A 27109-nucleotide genomic window follows, 5' to 3' on the forward strand; every position below is an offset into this window, starting at 1 on the left:
ATGTCACTGAAACAAAAAAACAGACCATCTTAAGGAAGGGTGCCAGATTGTTACACCCGCATATTTATTTCAGTTTGACTACACCTACCAAATGAATACAACGCAGACCCTGACAAAATTACTTAGCTGTGACGGTGATGACCTCGTTAAGACTGCACACATTGCCTGGTTGTGTGGCATTATTTTTAGACAATATGGGGTGGTTGGCCAATAACTAGCTTCAGACTTCCAACGAGTTGTGTTGTTGTACTAAACACAATTCGTTCGGTAGCTCAGCTGGCTCCGCGACCTACTGCAATCGAATAATTTGAATACTACTTGCATTCGGTCTGGGTCTATGTATGCTTTTCATATCCTGATTATCTGTTTTTAAAACAATTAACGTAGCAATTCAATTGGAAAAGGGGACCGGGGGGAAATTACACTAACCCCGCTAGCTATCAACGTACTAGATAGCCCCCCAATGTTAACTGGTTTGCAACTAGTTGGATACTTTTTAAATAATTTGGTATGTTTAAAATTCGAAAGTAATCCATCAAAAAATAAAGGGTTCTTTTCAGAAAACAAAACCGATTATCACGACCTAGCTTGTTGGCTAGCTAAAACCTAAGTATCGAGCTAGCTAGCTGGAAGGCTAGCACGAACACAACCCCTTATGTTGCAATAACGTTATCTTTGTAGGCTATCAATTTTCCAACAACGACGTCATGTATACTCACATCATCATTTTTCATCTTTTCCACGAAGATGTTGAGTACCATCATAAGAAACCTTCTATAATAAACGTCAGCTTGTCGACGTTTTATGGCAACAACAATCCGCTACTCGTTCGCTGTCCCATCATCATCACCATCCACGTAGCTAGCTGTCCGCAGACTACGTATGTTGCTGGTTTTGGACGTTTTTCTCTCTAGAAAAATTACCACAGCAATAGCATCACAGGAACTAGGCTGGTTACTGGACACGAAGACTCCAGTGGGTCGACATGCGCATATGTACTGAAGTATCTGTAAAACATTTAAAATAAAACGTTTGTGCTTTGTAGGCTATATTAAAATACTACAGTTATTTTGTATTTAGCGTGATCATGTAAAAGAACAAATGTAAGTAAATGTTGTCAAATAAAAAGCTGATCAAATCAATAATCATGCAGAATTCAAAAAAGTTCTAAAACTTAACCCCACAAATAATGTAGCCTGAAGGGTCACGTTCTCTCTCCATTGAGTGCTCGCTTCAGACAAGACCTGTCCAAGCTCTCGGGGCAGCTTGCCAACAACCACTGCAGCATTCGATCAGATGTATTGACCCACTGTACTCAAGAAAGCCTTATAAAGTGGTCAAATGACAATATACTCCATTTGCGGTCCTCGGAAACACTACCGTTTGTGTGAAAGACTTAACAAACCCACTAGACCAAGTATGCACATTAGGGAAATGTATAGTTCTACAAGTATGGAGAGTAAATAAACTGTCTTTGAATTGAATTATAGTCACCACTAACAAGAGGTATTGCAAAAGCACACTGGGGTAAATGTCACAGTGCCAGTGTTCATAGTTGGTGGCTTTGCTCAGCTTCACCCTGGTCAGTCATATTTGCCTTTCAGAAAACAATTATTGACCGACCTTCAAGCTGTCGTAATTGGTACAACTGACATGCTGTAGGCTATAAGAAAAAAAAATCTATTCCTATAGGCTACTTAACCAATCCAATATCTCACTTTAGAAATGAAGCGTTTCACATCCTTTAGGTGCTCTGAAGTGTACATGGGAATGCTAAATACATTATGGGAAGGAAGTAGATTAATATTCAGATTTCTTTGAGATAAAGCAGGATTATACCGTAAAGCTACCACTTAAGTGACCTGAATATCACCGCAGCCTTGCAGCATACAGTACACATGACTCATAAAGTTTGCTTATGCAAAAAAGATGAAAACATCCCGAAGCGGGTCAGCTGTCGGCGCCACATGCTGAGGGCCGGTGGTGAGAAATGCTGGACCGAATTCACATGCCTGTCGAATCTCAGAACAAATCAGAAACAGAATCAGAATGAGCTTTATTCGCCATGTAAGTTCTCACAAACAAGGAAGGCACCTTTCTTTGCTTTGGCAGGAAGGTGCATAAAATAAACTCCGAAAATCATTTAGAGTCTCCGATTTGAAAGGGCGAGCCTGACTCAAACCAGAACACACTGCTGTGGGGTACAGTGTGGCGCCCACACTACGACCCCCCCGGGGGTGTCTCTCACATCGCTTGTAGTGTTGGGGAGTGGAAGTGAAGTGTATGAGAAAAAACGGCAATCGTAGTAAATTAATTTCATTTTTTGTTCTTTCTACCGTGACTATCCTCAGTATCTTACATCAATCGGTCCACAGTTAAATTAAGTAAAACTGCAATAAATAAGGATTTTCATTTGTGTGTGTGTGTGTGTGTTAAAGGCTAGATTCAAGAAATGCTTGTTACAATGTAAGTCCAGTTTGCAATGCCACCAACAGATAATAACAGTAAAGAGGATACTGTAACTGACAATAAAACCAATCGAAAACGATTTGCCATCTTTCCAACTGGGTACACCTAGAAACACAATCACATAATGTCTCCAGGTTCCTAGGAATCCAGGTATTTGCCTCAGGAGTAAATTGGGAACTTACTGTTCAAAATGTGTCTAAGATCATACTAAATCACTTCAGTTTTTCATTTAATAAGAGCCTCCTTGATGAGGGCAGACAACCTCTTGAATGCCTGTTGAGGTCGAGAGACAAATGGAGAGAAATAAAGAGAGGGTGAGATTGAGGAAATGAAAGAGTGGGAGAGAAGTTGAGTTTCAAGATGAATTAAATGGATGACCTCAGAAATCACTGATGAGTATACATAACGCATGTTTGCTTGTGTAAGTGTGATATGTATGATTGTGTGTGTGTGTACCTCGTCAATCTGTTGCGGTGTGGAGAGGGAAAAGGCAGCTCTAACATAAGGACAGGGTTCTGAGCTGTTGATCATGAACACTCCTCCGGGGACTAGCAGCACCTAGAAGCACACACACATACACACACACACACACACACACACACACAAAACAGGTTAGATCAGCAGACAATATCTCGGTGCACATTTGTGTGCTCATTTGTACATAATTTCAGAATCAGAATCGTGTTTAATCGCCAAGTAAGTGTTCACAAAGAAGGAATTTACTTTGGTGGGCAGGTGCATACAGTAAACATAATAAACATATTGAATCCTAAAATCTTTATTACGTTCCGTCGCTGGCACTCAGCCCTAACACAGTGTACGGTCTTAATTGTTCAGAGGAGAATGCTTCCATGCGCTTTATAATAGCCCTATTGTGCTTTCTAATTCTTGTCAAACAGACGCCACGCTAATTCTTTTCACACTGAAAAGGGTTTGTGTGGAAGCGAGAGAGAGAGAGAGAGAGAGAGAGAGAGAGAGAGAAATAGAGAGAAAGAGGGAGAGAGAGAGAAAAGGATAGGCCTTTGTGGAAAAGGCTGCTTTCCATAGACTATCCTCATTTCTATAAGCACACCAGCCTTGACCTTAGTGCAAATCACCTGCTTTCCCTGATATAGGAGTGGGCAAAGACAACAAAGACACGTGACTTGTCTTGTGTGTGCGTGTGCTATGCGTGCGTGTGTGTACATGTGTGTATGCCATACCAACCTCCTTCTCCAGAGCTTTCTCCATGATGAGCTGTTGTGTGTCTGAGATGTCCTTTAGTTTGATCCACAGGAACATGCCTGCAGCTGGGGCATGCCACTCAGCAACGTCTGCGCGAGAGCGCGCACACACACACACGCACACACACACACGGTACTGAGCTTTGATGTTGATTGATTGACAGTTATATTGATTTATCCAAGGAACAGGGTGCTACAAAGCACTATAATGCTGCAGGTATTATGTTTAAAGGAGGCTCGGATCGAAAACCTGTCAGCCACTTGTCAGCAGAGGAGATCATGGCATCTCGCTGTTTCCTGTAAAACTCAATCACCCTTCGAGAGGAAAAGAAACACGAGATATAATGATATACTATGAGTTATTCATCTATATTATTAGCATCAGGGTGAATGGTTTGTGTGTGTGAGTGTGAGAGGCCTACCCATCTATATGGTTGAGGAATCCCTCCTGGCCCCAGCTATGCAGCAGCTGAGAGACCATGAGCTGCAGGTAGAGAGGGAGATATAAGACAGGACTGAATACCTGACCTATCCCATGCAGCTGAACCACACTATACAGTGGCACGGCACTTGGCTAGCGAACTCAGGTAGACGGCTAGGCTAGGAGGCCATCGTGGTGAGTAATGTGTTGTGGTAAGTCGTGTGGGAGGATGTCTGTGTGAGGCCAAAGGGAATGTTTGACGGGGACATATGATATCATGCTGGGTCCTATCTTTCACATCCCCATCTCTCGTGACTTCCTCCTGTGAACTGTGGTCGAGATCGCACGGAACGCCGCAACGAGAGCAGAAAGTACCTGTCAGCTCCAGTCAGAGGGCGGGGGGGGGGGTGGGGGGTGGGGGGGGGGCGGGGGGGAGCCAGCATTGCATCAACCTTTAACTCGACACTGATTAAAATGTCTCCGGATCCCGCTGGCTAACCTCGTCTTCCAGGAAACGCAGTCAATTATTGCTTTGAGTGCCCTTTCAAAGAAGGTTTGTGTTGTGATCGCTACCTGGATCCAGCCTTAGAGTCTATTCCGAAAAACCATTTGGCGGGGGTTGATCTGTCAACACCTTCACGGTTTCCCCCGGCCAGACTAGTCCCAGGAAAAGAGGCCCGCGAGAGATGTAAATAGAGGCTCACATGGGACACGCGTGGTTTCCCCGAAACACAGGAGAGGGTGTGTGTGTGTGTGTGTGTGTGTGTGTGAGGGGGGGGGGGCTGATAAGAAAGGGGTGTAAGCAGAGGAGGAGGTCCTTCCACCTGTGTGAAGGTGCTGGTGTGCATGGTGGAAGCCTGGATGTGGAGGACCACTCTGTCCACCAGGGGCTTGGGTCCTGTTACAAAGCCTAGCCTCAGTCTGCAAAATCAAGATAACACACACACACACACACACACACACACACACACACACACACACACACACACACACACACACACACACACACACACACACACACACACACACACACACTGGTTACTCCAGTGGAAAAAAACAACAATTTGCCAAGAGACCGTTCCTGTGTCCTCTATGGCTTTCCCTCCCTATACACACAATTTATGTGTGTGTGTGTGTGTGTGTGTACAGGGAGTTGCATGAAGTAATTAAATTGCTTGATGAACTGGAAAAACAAGCACTCAGTCGTAGCCTGAAGAGTAAACACACTGGTAAACGATGGCTACAAATCCTAGTGGAACAATCAATAACTTTTAGGTCTACTACACCTTTGACCCTGTTGTTGTGGTTAACCCATCCAGAGCCTGTCTGTTTGCCTGCCTGTTCACCTGTCTGTCTGCCTGGGTGTCTGTCTGTCTGTCTGCCTGTCTGCCTGTCTGTCTGCCTGTCTGTCTTCATGTTTGTCTGCATGTCTGTCTGCGTGTCTGTCTGTCTGCATGTCTCACCCTGAAGAGAGGATCTTAGAGAAAGAGTCTGTCCGGAGGATTCTACCATCTACATCCATGGAGAGAAAAGTGGGTGCCCAGGGCTGAAAGGAAACAAGGGAATAAGAGAGAGCGAGAATTAAAAACAGGGAAAAACACATTTAAAGGATGTCATCAAACAGTAAGACAAACAACAAATGCATTCAGGGATGGATCTAGACATCTTTACCTTATCAAACTGCAAGAAGTAATAGGGGTCATCCTCGATGATGAGCATGTCATACTGTCTTGCGAGCTACCCCAAAACAGAGCAGCAGAAGTTAATTGAGCACCACAGGGGAAACCTGCCCACGCCTCATCAGCGTCATAAACACGAGCTCTCTCCTTCCTGGTACCCTTTCCTTTCCCCCACGAATGAGTCAGGAATTCTGTCTTCTTCTTCTCTATTTTAATCAGGTGACAGAATATGCGGAATACGTTATCGTTATGATATATTATGGGATGCCCCAGCAGGAGTCGCCGTCATACCTCATAGACTTCCTGCTTCCTCTGGGCTGTCATGGAGGCCCCGGTGGGGTTGCCCCCGTTGGGGATGGTGTAGAGCACCCTGGGGGCGGAGCTTCCGGGCCTGTGTACGTCCGAGGGGTCCCAGCGAGACAGCACTTCCTTCAGGCCAGAGGGGATCATGCCATGCTGGTCGCTGGGGACGTTAATGAGGTTACAGCCAAGTGGCTGGAGCTGACAGGGAGAGAGGGAGAGAGAGAGTGAGAGACAGAGAGAGAGAGTGTGTGAGAGAGAGAGAGAGAGAGAGAGAGAGAGAGAGAGAGAGAGAGAGAGAGAGAGAGAGAGAGAGAGAGAGAGAGAGAGAGAGAGAGATAGAGTGAGACAAAAAGAGACAGAAATAATATAAGAAGAAAGACTATGACGGTGACAAAGGGCCGGTAGGGAACAGGGAAACTAACTGTCTGCGTCTCTTACAGCTGCTAAAGTTCCAGAGTAGGTGGGCGCATCAAGGAGAATGTTGTCTCCGGGGTTCACTAGCATCTCAAACACCTGCAACAAGAGGTCAGAGGTTCAAATGGTCAGCGTCACCCTACAGGGGTCATGGCCCAGAGGCACAGTGACCCTGAACCACGGTTGTGTTTACCTTGCAGAGTCCCTCCTGACTGCCTGTGGTCACACACATGTCCATCTGGCCTTTCTCTACGCTGTAGCTCGCTGTGGGAGGGTTGTGGAGCCTCTTCTGAAGGTCCTTCATCCAAGTCAGTAACTCAGGGATCCTACGAAATACATAAACAAGTAAAACATCTGTCTGGTATTTCAGGTTTTCATATTTCAACCCTGATTATTTTCAAACTTACATGATTTTGTGAATTTAGTTTAAATGTTATCGTGTTTTTGTTATCTCGGGTGTGACAGATATTCTGACTAATTTGTAAAATGTTAGAAGGCTTAACCACTGTGTTTATATAAACAGAGATCTGTACCTTGTTGTAGAAGGAAACTCTATCCCACGTTTGAAAAGCACCATATTGTGCTTCCAACACAAAACAATAGTGTAACTATATAAGGGTTTCCAGTCAAACAGTCTTATCTTTGTTTTATAGCCGTTTAGGTGTTATCAGTGGGGATTTAAACCTATGCTGTGTATCAGTGGTGGTTGGAGCTGCGACCTCAGGCAGTGCTGTTTACTCTGAGAGCCATAAATGTAGATAAGGAGCCCTAAAGAGATAACCTTCACTGGCCACCTATTGCCGATGTGTGTTTGGAAAATGGGATTCCTGCAGATGGCTCACTGCGACAGAAGACTGTCCCTTCAGCCCATTTCTTCATTCACAGCGTTCAATGACATTATGCTCACTTTAATTTGACAGCTGAGTCTCTATACCAGAGGTCTTCAACCCTGGTCCTCAGGGACCCCCTGTCCGGCATGTTTTCGATGTTTCCCTGCTCCAACACACCTGATTCAAATGAATGGGTCGTTATCTAGTTATGCAGAAGCCTGTTAACGACCATTCATTTGAATCAGGTGTGTTGGAGCAGGGAAACATGTAAAACGTGCAGGACAGGGGGTCCCTGAGGACCAGGGTTTAAGACCGCTGCTCTATACAATACGTACATCTACTATATACAGTGTACGCTATAGAAAAGAAATAGCTTTTCAGCATATGTTGTTGTTCTCATACTGTATGCAGCCCAGAGTAGCTGGGTCCTAGTGGCTGTGGCCCATTTTAGCAGTCTCTCTCAAATTTCCATTTTACCTTTAGTCATTTAGCAGACGCTCTTATCCAGAGCGACTTACAGTAAGTACAGGGACATTCCCCTAGAGGCAAGTAGGGTGAACTGCCTTGCACAAGGACACAACGTCATTTCGCACGGCCAGGGAATCGAACCGCCAACCTTCTGATTAGCAGCCCGATTCCCTAACCGCTCAGCCATCTGACCCCCCCTGCTCTCACCCGCTGGATGCAGAGTACTGCAGAGCCCTCTTCATCAGGGGCTCCTCAAAGGTGACCGCCTTGCCGTTTTTCAACCGGACGGTTGCTGACAGGAAGGGGAAAGTGTTGGGGTTGGGTGCCCCCCCGGCCAGAGAGATCATGGAGGGGGGGGAACGCTGCTGCAGCTCAGCTGGGGGGAGGGAGGGAGGGAAGAAGAGGGTGAGTAAGAGAATAAGGTGGGAAACTTGCAGAGGGCGAGTATTGCAAGTGCTATACTTCATCACAAGTGATGTGTGTTTAACTGACAAAGGTAAGAGGGGCAAATAAAAGAGGCAAATTAAAATGTTTCATTTGAGACTTACTCAGCATTCGAATGGGAGAAGGCTTCCTAGCTGCACTGACAGCAGTCAAAAACCGTGAGTAATTCATGATTCCTGTAGATATAATTGATAATGTGGGTTAAATATGAAGGCCTTAAATAAAAAATAAAAAAAGCATTAAATGGTTTAACAAACAGTGTGGTAAATAGTCTGTGGAAAAGTTGATAAATCTACCCAGTTATTGTTACAACAACTCAGAAAATATTAGCGGAATGTGCATGAGACACTGCCGTAAAAATGGTTAACACATAATTATCTAGACCAATTATGCCATGCTGTCAGATTAATGCAGGTGTCAATATAAATAAATTATATATTTTTCTCACTGGAAATGTAAACACAGCCAGCAGCGTTCTATGTAGCTGTGACTGTGCTTTTAGTGCTGTTTTTCAAGCAAGCACGGAGTAGCAAGGCGAATACAAAACAAGAAGATGTTTGCATGGATTTATACTTCTTTGACTTAAAATGTAAGTCTTAAATACAAAATGTCTAAACTTCATAGAGCAAGGATCCACAACTTATTATTAAAATCGTACTTGACCACGTTGGGTTTACATGACTGACCTTGCGTATCGTGAGCTCAATTACAGTGGCTTCTGGACAATGTATGTTTTACATTGGAATGAAACTATCAAGCGGTTGACATAAAAACTACAATACCCAAACTCCACCCGTTGGCCCGTAAGAGCGTAGGGCAACTGTGCATACCAACAAAATACAGTGGCTCCTCCAATCTTAAACATCAACAAGACACAATTAACAATTGTATAATTTGCTCCAAATATGCTCCTTATTTCGAAATAAAACGTTTGCGTTCTCGCTCGGAATTGTAGGCTACTAGTTTAACATCCACGCGGCTAGATGGCAGTGACGAGTTGTTTGACGTACCTGATTGCCTCGAGGAATCAAATGCCTTGTTGTTATGATAGCTGCTAGCTGGGGTACATATTGACTACATTTGATCTACATAGATAGGAGTAAGGGCTTGATTCGTGATTATCACTGTTCACAAATTTGATGATTTTTTTTTCCACAAGTAGTTTTTGGCTGGATAACTATCCAAAGTTTCGTTAAATGGTAACCGCGTTTGCATTTCGTGTGTTGTGTTAGCAACAACTGTAGCTAGCTACATAGCTATCATACTAAGCAGCTAGCTACTGTCATTAATACAGGTGTAGGAGTTTATTCGGTGTGTGCAATGCTGTATAAACCTAGCTAAGTGAGACATTTTTTACTTACCAAACCTGAATTGTGTTTGTACGACTTGACAGTTGCTTGTACCTTCCTCGGCGACACTGAAACGCCATCAGTTTTCTAGCTAGATTTTTTCTAGCTAGATCATTTCCGTTAAGCCCTGATTACAGATAACAAAAAATCGGACACTTCCACATATATTAGACATAATTAAAAGGTCTCTGACAATGTCCTGGCATGTACTAGCGTGAAGTTGAAACCACGCACTGGAATCTGTCAGTTTCGTTCATTACAGTAGCATCAATGGGGAAAAGGAAAGATATGATTCACCCGAGGTTTCTTATAGGTGAGTTGTTTAGAGCTATATTATTTGCAGTTGTTGTGTGCATGATTTAACAATAGTTGTATTTTAATGTAAGAAAATCACTTAAAATAGCTTGTTTGGATGCTCTTGCGTTATACATTTAAAGGTCGCATTCAAATCTCCCTTCTGTGCGTCGCATTGGATAAAAGTGTGTGCCGTACGGATACATAAATTACATTACATTTAAAGTGTACAAGTGGTGTAATCGACATTGTGGGACTACACGCCAACTGGCCCGGCACCTCAAATCCTGTTCGTCCTTTCCTATCGTTAGGTGATGGGGGTATCGGATTACACGGCTGCGTCCACAAGCGGAAACACAAAAAGCACAAAAAGCACAAGAAGAAGCACCACAGGGACGACGGCCACGGCTTCTCCGAGGCTCTGGAGTCGGACTCCGGCATGGTAGTCCGGCCTCCTCCCCAGCTCCGACCCCCTCCCCAGCTCCGGCTCAAGATCAAACTGGGAGGTCAAACACTGGGGACAAAGAGGTGAGCTGCGATTCTAAAGGGAGGCAGTTTCCAAATCAGGCGAAGGCGGCAAGATGCATACTTCGTTTGTCTTCCTCAGTCAAGTCGAGGGGTATGGTTGCGGTGCGCGTTTTCCCTCTAAACCTATATTCTGTTCGCTCTCTCTTCGGAACCAGTGTGCCAACCTTCACCGTGCTTCCAGGGGTTGCCCGCCCTCCCTCTCCATTGATGATCGTTGATGACGACGACGACGATGATGATGATGACGACGATGACGATGATGAGGAAGATGAGCCCTCCGAGGGGGTTCCTCTGGAGCAGTACAGGGCCTGGTTGGGTGAGTCCCAAGGTGTCTTATCTATTCTTGCCATTATTACACTTTCCTTTCCTTTTACAATTGGCTTACTTAGTGGCAGGGTAAATACTTTGATGTGAAGTGGAACTAGAAATTGTAATAGTTAAGTCATATGTATCACCCTACTTACTCAGTGGACATCTGCTGTTGAATGCCAGTGAGAATTGATATGCTTTGAACTGTAAACCATTTGACACTACGTGTCAGTGAAATATGTACTAATTGTACATTTATCTTAGTAAAAATCCCTCCTTTTCCTATAACATTTCCATGCTTAGTTTGTCTCTCAGCCGTGTTATGTCAATGACTCTCCTGTGACCCACCCATGTCCCCTGACCCAGACGAGGATAGTAACCTGGCCCCGTCCCCCCTGCCAGACCTGGACTCAGACTCCATGCTGGGGGGGCCGGTGGACGAGGAGGAGAAGTGGCTGGACGCCCTGGAGAAGGGCGAGCTGGACGATAACGGGGAGCTGAAGAAGGAAATCGACGTGTCCCTGCTCACTGCCAGACAGGTCAGGACAGAACAAAGCCGGGCTCTGTCCGGGAACCGGAGACAGTCATTTGCAGACTGAATCAGGTGTCTTTTGAGGTGTGATCTATGACAGGCCCGCGTGTCTGTCTGTGACTTTAATGCATGGACGTGTGTCTGCGTGTATGTGCCCCCCCCCCCCCCCCTACAGAAAGCCCTTCTGCACAAGCAGCAGAGCCAGCCCCTCCTGGAGCTGCCCATGGGCTACAAGGAGAAGGAGATGACGGCCGAGATGATGGTGAAGAGGGAGGAACGCGCCCGCAAGAGGCGCCTGCAGGCCGCCAAGAAAGCCGAGGACAACAAGAACCAGACCATCGAGAGGCTCACCAAGACCAGCAAGGCCAAGATCAAGAGCATGCGTGAACGCAAGTCCAAACAGGCCCAGTGCCCCATGGTCCGCTACAGTGACTCTGCCCAGGGGATGACCATGTCCTACCCCACCGGGGTGAGCACCCCAGCCACCCAGCCTCCTCGCCCGCCGGCCCCAGCCCCAGCAGGGTGTGGGGTGACTGGGTGCACCAACCTGAAGAGGTACTCCTGCTCCAAGACTGGGACTCCACTCTGCAGCCTGGAGTGCTATAAGAAGAACATGATACTTGTGGAAAGCGCTGCTTGAACTTTGAAGACGCTTTAGACCAGGGCTGCCCAACCCTGTCCCTGGAGAGCTAGCGGAGAGCTAGGTTCTCCTTCCAGCCTTAATCCAGCACACCTGATTCAAATCATTAGCTGGTCGACAAGCTGAATCATGTTTGTTTACTACTGGTGTTGGAGTATAAGCCCGCTGGAGGGTGTGTTTTCCACGAGCAGGGTTGGACAGCCCAGAGAGGAATCTGCACTGCAGCATGGATTCAGCAGACTCAGAGCTCGATTCAAGGACACAATGGAGGAGTTCCATAAAGAAAAAAATTCAGTCAGATGATAAAATTCAGTCAGATGATATACAGTAAAAATACAAAATGCTCTCGTCCCCCCCGTGTTCAATGACGTTTCATTTGCCTTTACTGGTGAGGATCACAACCTAATTATGTGCATGTCCAGGCCTGGTTAGTGATCACAGCCTCAGTCCAAAGTCAATGCACAGACAAATGATGATGAAGACTTATCATTGGAGTGACATCTCTTATATGAGAATATTTCTTTACCCAGTGACACAATTATGTTGATATGATCAACGTAACATCAGTGTTCAATAAATTGTAAAAATATGATTTTTTTATTAACAGTCCCAATGCGCTGCCGTATGACACACTCAATCCCATACAAAACACTGTACATTTTTAAATAATAAAAAAAAAAGATCAAACAAGCTCCTCTTTTTCCATCGCTTTACAAATCCACAGTTGCCATGGCAATGTGGAGGAGGAAGAAGTCGAGAACAGTCATTTCCTGTGATCAGGCACCCTTCAGCGAGCAGCTCTGTGACACTTAGAATGTGTTCCCTGGAGGGTCTCATTGGCCTTCTCTGAGGTATAAGCTGAGTCATCGGATTTTCATTCACACACACACACAAACTCTCTAGTAGGAGAGTATGATAAGTAAGTAATAATACGTAGTATTCAATCTTAAACCAAGACATGATTCTTGGTCGAGAGAACCCACACAGAAAGTGGTCATAAATGGAGGCTGGATGGAACAGGATGGGAGGAGTCAGAATATGAGGCAAGGTGGTGGTGTGTGTCACAAGGCCAGGCCGAAAGACAATCTGAAGGCCATCTCCACCGGAATCTCTGCTACGGAATCGTGGAAACACACGTAGAATTCCTGAGGGACGGGTTCTAGAAGCATCCGCCTGGAACACACACAGATGAAAACAAGCACTTGGGTTAGGACTACTGATAGTAGTACAGGGCACAACAATGGAGCGGCAACCGTGTAAGACACATACGCTGTAACATAGTAGGACCTATCTCTCTCCCCCCCTTTAACTCCCCTCTTTCCCCTCCCCTACCCCCCTCTCTCTCCAGGCTCTACTCCAAAAGCAACACCAGCGAGTCAGACTAGAGCGCCACAGTACCATTAGTCATCTCTACATGGGACGAGCCAGCCACACCAAATCCCTGAGCAAGCTACTGTACAAACCCCTCTATTCATATCACAGTCATAACTCATAACGCAGAGCCATACCAGGGCCACTCGACGGAGGGCAGGATAAACATCACGGTCAAACCTCTCCTCAGTCACGCGGGGTGACAGAAACAGCTCCCTCAGTGTCCCCCCCAGCTCCCACCTGACACGGGCCAGACCCAGATCTACTGCAGCTGGCATACAGTATCGATTAAACCACCTCGAGTTGAACCCACAACTATGCAAACCCCAAAAATACCATGCATGTCTGGGGATGGGACCTAAGTAAAAGAATAGCAGATAATAGTTAATGCCATTTAAAACGATTTTAGCGTCCCTGAAACACTCGCTCCTAGCTTAGCGGCTTAGCTTGCTGTCCGTCCCTGGTGCACTCACCCTATGACCCAGTAGGTCATGGTGGGGGCGGGCCTCTTGTGGTCGGTCCAGTTCTCAGGTTTGCACTGGAACAGGACTCCGTGCTCCTTCACCGGGCCCAGCCCCGAGCCTCTCTGAGTGCTGTCTGCTCCACGCCGCCCCTGAGCACAGCCAGGCACACACACACACACAGACCCCCGGGCCAGGAGGTCACAGCCGAGTAATGAAAGATAAACAGACGTGTGTGTGTGTATGAGTGTCTGTGTGAACAAGTATGTGTGTGTGTGTGTGTATATGTATGTGTTTGGGTGTATATGTCTGTATATATTATATGTGTGTGTGTATGTGTTTGGGAATATATGTGTGGGTGTATGTGTGTGTGTGTACATGTGTGTGGGTGTATATAAATGTGTGTGTGTATATGCGTGTGTGAGAGTGTGTGTGTGTGTGTATATGTGTGTGTGAGAGTGTGTGTGTGTATATATGTGTGTGTGTGTATATGTGTGTGTATATGTGTGTGTGTGTATATGCGTGTGTGAGAGTGTGTATATATGTGTGTGTGTGTATATGCGTGCCTCACCCGGGGCGGCAGGCTCTGCTGGAAGGCGGCCCGTATGGACAGGCAGCAGTGGTGGAAGTTCCTGATGAGCTGAGGGTGGATGGAGCCGCTGAGCTGGGCCACCTCCCTGTGGGTGGGGGCGATGAAGATGCCCTGCACCGTCTCCATCAGCACGTAGTGGAACAGGGTGTTCTCCGCCCCCGACGTCAGCCTGGAGGGGGGTGGAGAGGGGGTGGGGGAGAGAGGGAGGGAGAGTGGGGGTGGAGAGAGGGAGGGATGGGGGGTGAATGAGAGGGTGTGGGGTAGAGAGGGAGGGAGGTAGGGTGGAGAGAGAGAGGGAGGGAGGAGGGAGGTAGGGTGGAGAGAGAGAGGGAGGGAGTGGAGGTGGAGTGTGTTGCGTCAGTGGAGGTCAGGGAGAGAGGGTGGGTAGACCAGGGTGTGGTCTGAGGCCGGGCCCCACGTCACCTGGCAGTCTGGGACTCACTTCATGGTGTTGTACATCTCCTCCGTCTCCCTCTCCGTCAGGATCTTCTTCAGGGTTCCCAGGTAGAACGGGTTGGGGTGCTTCATCCTGGGGATCTGAGGAACCAGGAACACCATCACAACCTGCACTTTAGAGCACCTGTTTACGTTAAACAACCATGAGATCAGATAATTAGAGCGGGAAATATGGTGGACTTTAGGACCTTGAAGATGCTTCCGCTTCCTCCGCTCCCGTCGGAGCCTCCGGACCCCAGAGAGTCTCTCCTGCCCCCGAGCTTCCTGCCCGAATCTGGGGTGGAGTGAGGGCTGAGCCCTGGGCCCGCCCCCCCCTCCGGCTGCCCCCCCTCGCTCCCGCTGTCCGACAGACTCCTCTGGGGGCTGGGCCTACGGGTCCGCTCCCCAAACAGGCTCCTCCCCCTGGGGCCGCCGCTCCCGGTCGTCTTGACGGCGCCCGCCAGCTTGCTGAGGACCGGGGAAGAGGCAGCCAGGCTGTCGAGGCGCTCCCTGGCGGCGGAGGGCAGGAACCAATCGGAGCAGGAGAGGCAGGGGGCTGGGGGCGTGGCCAGACGCTCCTCCATACCAGCTTCCAGACCCTCCAGCTGGAGCAGCGTGGCCTTGACCTAAGGGTCAGAGGTCACATGACACACACACACACACACACTAGTCAGGGACTAGCTACTGGAACTGGTAGACAGTGTTCCTGGTAGGGAACATTATGCTTGTGACGTTAGCTGGTGACGTTCCAGCAGCTGGCTCACCTGGTCGACGTAGACACAGTCAGGACCGGGGGACCCCAGGGCTGGGGAGGCACAGCCCCCCGCCTCCAGCAACACACACTGCATACAGTGTCTCTGGAGCCATCACACACACACACACATAGACAGACACGGTGTTAGCAAGTGAGTGTCACTCGACATAATGTCCTCACTTAAGGGGGCAGAAACAGCTATGTAAACGATATCAAAAAGGGCAAAATTCGGCCTTCACAATAAAAGTCCTCACCAGCCCTACGATGAGCAGGAAGTATCGTCCGTGGGGCTGGAGGTAGCCCGGCCGGTGGTACTGGTCCCTGTCCTGGGCCCGGTGGCGAGGGAACACCTCCCTCCAGACCACCAGCTGGCCCACGCGCTGCTCTGCGGCCAGGGGCAGGAGGCAGTAGTGCTGGCAGTACAGACACACATCCAGCAGGTCCTCTTTGGGGAGGTGGTTGGCTATCAGGTAGCCCTGGAAGAGGACGGACGCACACACACACACACAGGCACACACACAACACAGGCACACACGCACACAACACATGCACACATGATCATATTTAAGTCTTGATTCATATCTATCATATGGTGTCTGTCTGTGAGGCAGGCTGTTGATTGTCCAATGTAGTCTGCGTTTTTTGGTGTCTGTAAGGTGTCTGTTTCTCACCTGGAGACCAGAAGTGTGTGTGTGTGTGTGTAACACTCACCTTATAGAACAGACACGAGCCAAGAGTCAGGTACAGACGTCTCATGCCATAGAAGTCCTCTGACTGTCAGAGAGAGAGGTAAAGGGAGAGAGAGGGGAGAGGGAGAGAGGTAAAGTGAAAGGAGAGAGGGGAGGGAAGAGAGGGGAGGGGGAGTGGCGGTTTTATTTCAAGGGAGGGTCGGCACATTTGGGACAGCTGCAGAGTCCAATAAAACAAGGCAAAGGGAATAGGGGCTCGAGCCAGCAATGAATCTACGCTACTCTCCGTAATCAATCTGAGAACGAAGGTCAGACATGAATTAATAACGAGTGAATTCCCTGTCTGCTGTGACATCCCGGCCATCACATCACCTGATCCCCACCCTTCTCTCGCTCCATTTCAATCTTCCTTTCTAGTTCTGTTTCTTTGCATGTCAGTTATTTTTTATTTCTCTCTTACTCTCTCTTTCTACTGTAATTGAGTCAGCTAAGGACGCAGGTACAGATGAGATCCTAGACCATGGCTGCCTCATATCCACACAGACAGCTCCAGGAATAGTGCGCCGTTCTCCACGTAGCCCCACAAAGCCAGTGGGACATGTGCTGTTTCTGCTGCGGGTCAACAGGCTGGCAGGGCACGAGACATGGTGTGACATCATCTGATTGGCAGGCCACGAGTCATGGTGTGACATCATCTGATTGGCAGGCCACGAGTCATGGTGTGACATCATCTGATTGGCAGGCCACGAGTCATGGTGTGACATCATCTGATTGGCAGGCCACGAGTCATGGTGTGACATCATCTGATTGGCAGGCCACGAGACATGGTGTGACATCATCTGATTGGCAGGCCACGGGTCATGGTGTGACATCATCTGATTGATCCAACTGTACTGCCTGGCAGACAGTAAACCTATAGCTACTGGCTCTACAATGTAGCAAAGGTACCTTGTACAGCTTTTAGGAAGTGTTCTCACGTACCATTTCTCCAAAATCAGACGATTCAAAGTCTGAGAGGACGCTATCAACCTCCATCTGTTGACAGAGAGAGAGAGAGAGCGAGGTGATTATTTATGCATTAAAACCCAGGAACTTGACACTTAGACCAGACAAAGAACAAAAGTTTGCGACGTTGAAGCAAAAAGAGCCGTTCTTGTGTGAATTCACACAGACAGTAGAGGGCAGCAAACACACATCCGAGTCCCGGCAGTTTGAATCATCTCGCGCTGAATGAAACGTCCTCACGATCCGAGACCAGTATCCAAGCGCCTGTCGTCCTCACAGGGCCATTATGACGCGAGTCAAACATGTATTAATCGGCAGACAGAAACACATCAGCTATTATGATGTCATGTCATGTGAAGGGAGATCCAGACCTTGATTTCGGGGGGCAGGGTGAGCCAGCGGACCGCCGGCAGCCCGTTGAGGAAGAGCGTGGCGGAGACGTCGGGGGTGGAGGCCCCGGGGCTGTCGCTCAGCCTGGAGGGCTGGATCAGCTGCTGGAAGAACAGGCAGAAGAAGTGGTCCAGCCTGGGGCCGTGGTCGGGCTCACAGAACGCCCTGCGGAGGAGGAGGGGAGGAGGTGAGGGGAGGAGGGGAGGCGGGGAGGGAGGAAAGGGAGAGAATGGGGAGAAGATGGAAGAGGAGGGAAGAGAGATAAGGGGGCAGCGGAGGAGAAAAGAGTGAAGGAGGGAAAGGTGGAGAAGGAGGAAAATAAAAGGAAACGTTAGAAAGAATGTTAGAAGAGACAGTTTTAGTGTGGTGGTTTGTCCAGTTCTCAATATAGCAGGGCTGGGAACAGAGAAAACACACCTGTCCAAGGAGCCGTGCATGACTTTGAGAGTTCGCACAACGCCCCCCACCACCGTCTGCAGATACAGCAAGGGAACTCTAGAAAACAAGAAGAAAAAAAACTGTCATTCCAGAATAAAGTTACTCTGTCAGAAAACATTCGGATAAAAAACAGGTGGTCACACAAAACACTCATCCAGTCATAAAAATGTTAATTGTAGTTCAACAGTTGATGAAAGTCTCGACACCGAGGTAATAAACCAACTGCTATGTAAAGAGCCAGTAAACAGAACTACAAGTCCCAGACATGTATAGCTACCTCTCTGCGGGCAGGCCAATGACCAGCAGGTTGTTACTTTCCTTCCAGTATCCCACATGGACCAGGTGCTTTCTCAACAGAAGAGAGGAACTGGGGAGAGGGGGTAGAGAGAGAGGGGGAGGGGTGAAGAGGGTGTTGGGGGCAGGGAGAGTGAGGGAAAGGGAAGGGAGAGAGCAGACGAGGGGAGGAAGAGAGGAGGGTATGCAGGAAGGAGAGGTGGAGAGGGGGAAAGGGAAGGGGGAGAGGTGGAAAGAGTAGGGGGGAGGAGGAAAGGGTAAGGGGTGGGGGGAGAGGGAAAGGGGATGGGGGGAGGGCAGAGTAGAGGAGGAACAAAGAAGAAAGGGGAGTAGAGGAACATAGGGGTAAGACAAGGAGAAAGGGAACGGGAGAGTAAGAGATGGAAAAGAGAGAGAGAAGCGAAAAGACTGTTAGGACAAGCAAAGCAGTCTGCAGCCTGTCCCAAATCATCAAACATAAACACACCTTTCATGGGGGCTTTAGATTCAGTGTGTGTGTGTGTCTCACATGTGTGTGTGTGTGTCTCACATGTGTGTGTGTGTGTCTCACATGTGTGTGTGTGTCTCACATGTGTGTGTGTGTGTGTTACCTGACTATCTGGCTCCCGGTGACGTTCTCTAGCATGTCACACAGGGTGAGGAAAATCCCTCTCACCCCCTTCAGCTGGCTGGAGGCTTCCGATGCTGGGTACTGGTACAGGATCTCTTGCTGCACACACACACACACACACACACACTCAGGGCATGGTCTCTGTGTAGTCTGTGACATTAGTATTCCTCACAGGGTGCTGTGGTCTTTGATGGGTGAAGGGCTTTAGACGGAAGCAGAGGAACAACATCTGAACGTCGAGAGAGCTTTTCTGCCATGGAAACTTGACCGAGGCACGGAAGGCTCGCTGTGGCAGACATTCACGTTTGAAAACTCACACACACACACACGCACACACACACACACACACAGCCTGGACCACCGGGCCACATTATAACCCAGTGGTTCTCCAAACTGTGACCACACCGCCTGCACGGATGTTTAGGATCTGAGACATGTCCTGAACACCCGAAAAAAGCCCTGACCTGGTTACAACCTGCTTTCATGCCTAAAGGAAAGTCTCCCCCTCTCCCAGTCTACAATCAGTCTTCTGAAATCAAAGCTTTAAACTGGTCCTCTGGCCTACGCTCTCATTAGCAGCACCTCCCATTTCACTGGTGTGGCTCCGACACATACACTCTCTCACACACAATCACACACACACACACACACACACACACACACACACACAGGAGCGCAGTGAAAACATCAGCCTAGAATTGGCCGGCCACAGAGGAAGGTATAAGAAGCTGCTGACTGCGTCTGGAATGAGTGGCGCTTCACCACAAAGACCAGCGACAACACAGGCCTGGATCAGCCCTTCCATCCAATTCAACTGGACTAGGAAGTTAAAACGTTTTCAAGAGGAACGAGGCATTCAAGGGTTACGGTTTTATGGAAGAAAATAGCACTGTTAAGACATTTATTTTCTACTGGGGTGTTTCCATCGCAGTTCCTTGGTGCCGCTTGCGCATTGTCCTGTTGTTTCTCTCCCGGGTATGAATAAAGTTTATTTAATTGGATCAATAGATCTTTTACAGTCAGGACTCACTTCTCTTCTCTTGTTTCTTTCTCCGAGGCTCTGTTTTCAGTTATAAATACCCACAAGGCTTTGGAGGCAGACCAGGGCGGTAGTCCTCTCCAGAGACTGCTCTGTATCAAGGAGAGGAGAGGTTGCCAAGCTGTGCTGTAGAGTTGCTGTGCTGGGCTAAGGGATTTTCCTACTGGCTCCCACTCCTGAAAATGTCATTAATCTAAACACGGCTAAGAAGTATTTGATCAATTAAATACTAACAGACTGCATGTGATTACATGCTGAAAGACTACAATTGGGTGCGTACTGATTGACGGCATTCGTGGTGCTAGTTAGCCAGCCTACCATGTCTAAAAGATATTGGTGTTACACAGAACGGTTCTCGAGGCAGGAATTCCCTTCCCACTCATGCAGCCTCCTTTTTTAAACATGTATTTATTTTTGGGCCTTTTGTCAGCTTAATTGTTATTATTTATTATTATTATTATTATTATAAATACAAATAATTATTATTACTTATTTATTTTATAGGACAGTTGGACTAGCAGGGAGAGAGAGGGGGGAAGACGTGCAGGAAATTGCCTCATTCATATTCGAACCCAGGCCCTACTCCACCCAGCAGCCTCCTTTAAGCCTGTTTGAGTGAACTACCCCTTTAAGCCTACTCACCTCCTCCAGGGGGGAGTCCGAATCCAGTTTGAGTGACAGGTACATGACGATGTGAGGGATGTGACCTATGGACATCTGCAGCTCCGTGGCGTCCTCCCCCCAGAGGAGACGCACCAGCTGGCTGACCTGGGGGCCGGGCCTGGACCTGGGGGGGGGGGGGAGCCTGGGGGTGCCCCCTCCGCTGGGCTGGACGTCTCCAGGGTCAGCTTCACCTGGAGGGAGGGAGGGAGGGAGGGAGGGAGGGAGGGAGGGAGGGAGGGAGGGAGGGAGGGAGGGAGGGAGGGGAAGAAAGAGAGTGCGAGGGAGGGAGAGAGAGTGAGAGAAAAAGAGATATAGAGAAAGACAGATAGAAATAGAATTAAAGAGAGAGCGAAAGTGAGTGTGTGTGTGTAATAGGAGCAAAGCGAGAGAAAAAGTAGTTAGGGATAGACCAGCGAGAGAGCAGGGGGATAAAGATCGAAAGGGGAGGGGCGGGGGTGAGGAAAGGGAAGGAGACAGAAGGGAAACGTTATCCAACTAGAGCCTCATCAACTCGCCATCGCCAGTCTCTCCACTCCACCACAGTCATGACCACGCCGAGTTCCTGCTCTCAGGCCCTGCGGAGCCATGGCTGTGGGTTTGGCTGTCAGACAGAGGGTGTGTGTGTGTGTGTGTCTACGCAAGGAGGGATAGTGCTGGGCTATGGTCTCCTCTGATGGGTGGAACAGCGATCATTTGCTTGTGAGCGGCAGCTTAATCCATCGTCATTACAGCACCGGCCTCCCTCATGTGGCTCCTTTAACTTTTACAAGTTTGGCCGGGTGGTAAAGGAGAAGCCGGAGGGTGTGTGTGTGTGCGCGCTTGTGTGTGTCTGTTCTTAGTTGGAGAAGAGACTGAACGGCTGAGTATTTGTGAGTCGGTTCTCTCATTTCAGACTCTCCCCATACTGTCTCTCTTCCATTCAAACACAAACGGGTGTGTGGGCAAGGCCAGTTCTCAAGATGGCCCAGACAGACATATGGTCAAAGACTCGTGTTTGTGACATCGCGCTTCGGTCTACGCACTCCTGACACCAAAATTCACACACACACACACACACACGCGCGCGCACCTCAACTCTAACACAGGTAAAACCTAAACCCCAACACACACAAACACACCTAACCCCACACACACTCTCCCTCCCCTGTAGGCACACGCACATCCAAACCCACACAGCAACACTGACACTGTTCTGGCTCCAGCCAGCAAGCTGTCAGCACCATTGGGGCCGAGCAGGAACTCCTGGTTGATGGTAATTAGGGGAAATCAAGACCAGAGACAGCAGATGTGGGCCTACAACTCAGCTGTGACAGTTTATACACAGTCCATACCAGAAGGACCAGCGGTGCTGACTCTGTATTACAGTATCAACATGCACAACACAACTGTACAAGAGTACAATTTGTCCATTTTGCGCCAAATAAAACCTGTCTCCTGTTGTTCCTCTTTAACGTCGGGACATTATCAGGGAGTGGGGGAAGGAAAAGGTGAGCCACTTTCTCCGACAGGCCTACGAAGACGGAACGGACATTCCCCAAGTCTAAGATCCATTAACCTCTCTTTCCCCTTCATCCACCACCCTGGACCTGTACCAAAACCAGAACCAGGATGTCTCTGGGGCCTGTCAGCAACGACCACAAGCCAGCGCTACCCACGCCACAGCATCAGGCGCCAGACCTGGGCCGGCAGCCATCTTGGACACGGAGGAAAGAAGGGATATGGGGGGGGGGGGGAACAGTAGTCTGCTATTACTGTAGAGGAGAAGAGAGATTAGGAGTCTCTAGCAGTAGCAGTAGGTCTTTTCTGTACAGTCAGATCTCAGATCACGTTTAATACAGTACATCTGTCAAGCACTATGGGTACTCTTTGATTTGAATTCATCTAGTACGGTGGGAAATCAAACGATTATTTGTGTGTGTTTGGTTTTTATCCAGGTTTTAACATCCTACACTGACTGGCTATCGCTCATACTTAATGTGATAGCAGATTGCCTGTTACTCATACAATACTAACTTAGACATGACTTCTTTCCAGGGTAAGGGAGATATTTGTTTACAAGTAAGGACTTCCTGTATATTTTTTTCCTGAGGCCTCACGCAAACAACCTCATGTAACACATCCTAAACAACCTTTGCTGGAAACAACTATTTTGCGGAAAGAAATAAAAAAAACTATATTCCCCCTGTGTGTGCAGCGATCCAGTTCCTACTGCTGTCTCACTAACAGCAGAGCTTTCTCTCGTCATAAATAACAGGGATGTGGTTAAGGCTGGAGTGTGCTCTCTGTAGAATTCCACTCTGCTGAAGTCAGTGTGGCCAGGCGGACTGAAAGCGACCGAGTGCTGGAGAAAGAGTGAGAAAGAGAGAGATGAAGAGATGAGCGTTTGAGCGATTGAGGCACGAGAGAGAGAGAAAGAGAGAGCTTGAAAGAGCATGTGCTCAAGCGCTGTGCCTGAAGCACTGTGCCTAATGGACGTTTGCCCTCATACAGCATGGTGGTCTGTCCTAATTACACACAATCCTTCCTTCCCTTAATTGCTACTGTCTATACTCTACCTGGGAGGCCTGAGCTAAAACACACACACAGAGTGTATTTCAAGTCTGAGTGTCTCTTCAGCCTTTGACATATATCATCTGCCTTGTTGGTCAGCTTGTTTTTCACCCACATCTTTCTCCCTCCCCGTCTTTCCCTTGTCCCTCTCTTCTCCCTGGAGTATAATTTGCTCCCCGGCGACGTCTTCTAATCAGCTGTTGTCTCCCCGCCACCACGGCGTAATGGCCGTCTTCCTCTGCTTCCTGGACGCGTCTCGCCGCAGTGCTCGCCGCCCGCAGAACGCCAGCGCTCCCGCCGACGCTCTGTCATTTACGGATTCCTGATCCCTCCGAGGCTCCGCCCATCCACACGGAGAGAAGAGAGAGGGAGGGAGAGAGAGAGAGGACGGGAGACACAGAGACAGAGAGAGACAGAGACAGAGACAGAGACAGAGAGAGAGAGAGAGAGAGAGAGAGAGAGAGAGAGAGAGAGAGAGAGAGAGAGAGAGAGAGAGAGAGAGAGAGAGAGAGAGAGAGAAAGAGAAAGAGAGAGAGAGAGAGAGAGAGAGAGAGAGTTGGTGCGTCCCGCCATGTTTAATAGATTTTTCCTTGGAAACTGATCCAGTCCGAGTGAGCACTGAGGTGCTGATTGGTTCCTACTTAATGTGTTTTCTAGTGCTGAGAGAAACCAACGGTGAAGGAAATTCTCAGGCTTGATGTCTATATTCAGCGAGGAAGACAACGTGTGCTGTAGGCCTACTAGTAGTCGCAACAATAGTTGAAATGCGCCAGTGAAACACCCCAAAGTTTATATTTGTGAGTGTGGCTATCTACCTTTCGATTATGATTTAAAGAAACGGAATGGCAGTCGGAGAACTGAGTGATAAGGCATACAGTAACTAGAACATTCTCACCTGTGTGGGTCCGGGGATGCAGGAGAGAACCCTCTCTATGTTCTCTGAGGAAACTTCAACGTCATCCACCGCCACTAGAACATCACCTGGGAAACAGAGAACCGTGGGAACAGGAATGAGTCAGGGAATGCATGGTGATACAATATGACATCATGCCAAAATTCAACAATTATGCATGGGAATCTATGGTACAGAACGTAGTGAATACACATAAAAACGTGATGTCAATTATTTATTTTTTTTGTGGAAAGACAGGTTTTCGCCTGGCTATGTGCAGCCTTGACTTGCCCTATCTCCTCAAGCTAGATTTCAACTTGAGTTATTTCAGGTATTTAACAAGCCTAATTGTTTTAGCATGGCACAGTCAGCCTTGATGAAAGCTCCTCTAAACCCTAACTCATGTGGATATGCGTTTGTGGTTTAGCTCAGTTAGAATTCCTCGGGTTTGTCTGGAGCACCAGCACAAACCTCAGCCTCAAAACCATTAAGGACTTAGTCTTTGAAACACAGGTCTACGGTTACACCGAATTTATGCCTTGCATTAGGAAGGCTGGGCCTTAGTCCTGACCTTCATGACAACAGCAGCCGTAGCTATAATAAGCTCTTAAGTCATAATATAGAGTAATATTAGATCCATTACATGCAGTAAGCTTGGTCTATTGTCCATAAAGAAAAAAATGACCACTGTATTGTATTTCATTATCAGGCGAACCATATATATATATATATGGTTATATTATGGCTATATATTTAACAAAGCTAGAAAAAAATACTATGGTAAAGGTTGGGATTCTGTGTCACGGATAAGAATAGCAGCACCCTACTTGGAAGAAAAAAAAAAAGACCGTTGCTACATCCGATCAACATAACCAGCTTCAGCAGAGCAAAGGGTCCTCTCTCACCGATGAGTATCTGTCCGCACCGGACGGCCGGACTGCCCGGGACCAGGCCGTGCACGCCGATCCTCTCCTCCCCGCGGCCCGGCGCCGCGTCCCCCTGCTCCGCCCCGCCCCAGCCGGGGCGGTGCACCACCCCCAGCAGCGCCTCCAGCAGCCCCCCTCGCTCCGGGGGCGGGGGAGGGGATCCGCCCAGCCGCTTAGGGTTGAGGTAGACGCACACCTCTTTCAGGTGCTGCTGCAGGACCGCGACCCCTGATCTCTGGCCCGCCTGGTTCTTCAAGATGGACGCCGGGTGCGAGTCTCTCCCGTCGCCGTCTTTCCCCCGGCGTTGGGAGGGCCGCCGGGTGCTCCTCAGGATCCTGGCCAGCCTCTTGAGGCTGGGCTCCCCTTTGGTCCCCGACTCGGGCCGCTTCTTCTTCTTCTTCTTCTTCTTCTTCTCCTCCGTGATGATCTCCGCCTCCTTCTCGCTGAAGCGCACGTGATTGGTGGAGAGCCCCTGATTGGCGGAGGCCTGGGCCAACGCGGCCTCCTCCTCGCCCTCGCTCAGCTCCAGGTAGAAGAGCTCCCCGTTCTCCTGGATGTCGTCCAGCCATTCGGGTTCCAGATCGCTGAGATCACCAAGAGGAAGGGAAGCATTAGAACTGAGAGAACGAAGGGGCGGGGGGTGGGTCACTGTGTGGTTTATGTTTCAAACTATGAGGCTTTTACACAAAATTGCATTTTAGAATAGAGACAGAGAGCGAGACAGTGAGAGAGAGACAGAAGGAGAGAAAGAGAGACAGAGAGAGAGAGAGAGAGAGAGAGAGAGAGAGAGAGAGAGAGAGAGAGAGAGAGAGAGAGAGAGGCCACAATCAAATCTTGGGCAGAGAAAATGCTTTAACACTGCAAAAAGGAGAGTTAAAATTTCAACCAGGCATCTTTTTTTCTCCTCCATTTCTCTAATTATGCCATGCCAACCCTGCGGTACACTCTTGGAAACCACATCCATAAATTCACTGAGGATGGTGAACAGCATATAATTATTTATGAAGGTTTGAGTTTCCAAATTGGAAACAGAAACACATTTACCCCAAACTCGAAAAAAAATGAAAATATTGAGAATGAAACTATGGCGGTACATTGTTTTCTATTTCATTTGGTTATGTTTCTGCTTGTAATCTTTAATTTAACAACAACGTCATGTCTAAAAATCCAGTTGTCAAATAGCTTACAGAAAGAATACGAATCTGGGGAAGCATTCTTGCAATAGATCAACAACATTATTGGATCACAAATTGTCTACACCCACTGCCACAACTAACACCTTATCATAACGAGACAGGGATCCTTTAGGTGAAAATGTTTAAGTGTTGATCAAGAGTTCTTACTCAGAGTAGTCAGAGCTACTGAAACTTGATGATGTGGATTCATTATCGCTCCCGTTGTCATGCTCACCACCACCCTTCCTGTCCTCGCTCTCCTCTCCCGCGGGCTCGCTAGCCTCAAACGTTCCAACTGATCCGTGAAACTCTACAGAGGCCATTATTTACTTTGCATAGGTGGTGCAATAATACATAAATTCTCTACATCCTCTGTTTGTCAACTTTTACTTGGATGAGCAGTGCCATTCTCTCGCCATATTGTCTCCATACGGGTTCCCTTGCTTTGTCATGTGACGCTAAATACCCCTATATGATTGGTCGATCGTTGCGTTGTCCCTGACAACATAGAAGCTTTCCGTCTGCTGGGGAATCAACAATATAGAGTTGCAACACAATTATGAACACCTAACGTACATGCAATGAAACAACTGACTTTTCAGTAACTTAATAATGCAACTAGTACTCAACAAAACTGTCTCCTAATTCGGCCTATGCCCACTTTTTGCTTCTTTAGTACCAGCCTAACAAAACAGGGCACTTTCCAGACAAGACGCGACTTTCTCACTGTTACTTTTGTGGCGTCAAAGTACTTTTGCATAATTGCAGATAAATAAAACTAGATATATACTGCCAAATGAACATCTTAATTAAGTTTTAGACGATATTAATAGAGTATTTTCAATTGAGCGTGCTTCTCTGCAAAGATGTGCGCTCGAGCCCTCCCTTCCACTTGCTTAGTGCACGAGGTCTTTAAATCCCC

At 48.1% G+C, this 27109-nt stretch overlaps 3 protein-coding genes across 7 annotated transcripts; 1 reads left to right on the forward strand and 2 right to left on the reverse strand.

The window, feature by feature from the left end:
• Window positions 1-923: 923 nt before the first annotated feature.
• On the reverse strand, window positions 924-9748 carry aadat (aminoadipate aminotransferase). Of its 3 annotated transcripts, none has more exons than XM_084692151.1 (15): window positions 8938-8983; window positions 8356-8427; window positions 8015-8183; window positions 6703-6835; window positions 6534-6608; window positions 6084-6293; window positions 5785-5850; window positions 5577-5659; window positions 4938-5034; window positions 4115-4176; window positions 3943-4007; window positions 3676-3782; window positions 2926-3027; window positions 2652-2742; window positions 924-1007 (listed from the first exon to the last, which is right to left on the reverse strand). In XM_084692151.1, exons 2-14 carry the CDS (start codon window positions 8420-8422, stop codon window positions 2695-2697), a joined length of 1284 nt encoding a protein of 427 aa, XP_084548277.1. In that variant the 5' UTR covers window positions 8423-8427; window positions 8938-8983; the 3' UTR covers window positions 924-1007; window positions 2652-2694. The 3 variants fall into 3 exon arrangements, with proteins under 3 accessions (XP_084548277.1, XP_084548278.1, XP_084548279.1); XM_084692152.1 differs by lacking the exons at window positions 924-1007; window positions 8938-8983 and adding exons at window positions 1986-2021; window positions 9613-9748; XM_084692153.1 differs by lacking the exon at window positions 924-1007 and having other exon boundaries at window positions 2038-2742.
• Window positions 9095-12593, forward strand: ino80b (INO80 complex subunit B). 3 transcript variants are annotated; one of them, XM_084692154.1, is made up of 5 exons: window positions 9095-9913; window positions 10206-10422; window positions 10578-10750; window positions 11098-11270; window positions 11439-12593. In XM_084692154.1, exons 1-5 carry the CDS (start codon window positions 9871-9873, stop codon window positions 11901-11903), a joined length of 1071 nt encoding a protein of 356 aa, XP_084548280.1. In that variant the 5' UTR covers window positions 9095-9870; the 3' UTR covers window positions 11904-12593. The 3 variants fall into 3 exon arrangements, with proteins under 3 accessions (XP_084548280.1, XP_084548281.1, XP_084548282.1); XM_084692155.1 differs by having other exon boundaries at window positions 10578-10738; XM_084692156.1 differs by having other exon boundaries at window positions 9095-9450.
• Window positions 12478-26622, reverse strand: intu (inturned planar cell polarity protein). The gene is given in 18 exon segments (XM_084692149.1): window positions 12478-13076; window positions 13748-13887; window positions 14307-14496; window positions 14770-14864; window positions 14972-15388; window positions 15527-15619; window positions 15771-15992; window positions 16228-16290; window positions 17187-17240; window positions 17582-17765; window positions 18018-18095; window positions 18316-18405; window positions 18923-19041; window positions 20624-20781; window positions 20784-20835; window positions 24090-24175; window positions 24992-25596; window positions 26356-26622. Coding segments are annotated over 18 exon segments (2913 nt in total). The 5' UTR covers window positions 26511-26622; the 3' UTR covers window positions 12478-12964.
• Window positions 26623-27109: the final 487 nt, after the last annotated feature.

This window comes from Hypomesus nipponensis, chromosome 25, assembly GCF_054491055.1.
Source record: "Hypomesus nipponensis isolate SF chromosome 25, ASM5449105v1, whole genome shotgun sequence".
NCBI lineage: Eukaryota > Metazoa > Chordata > Actinopteri > Osmeriformes > Osmeridae > Hypomesus > Hypomesus nipponensis.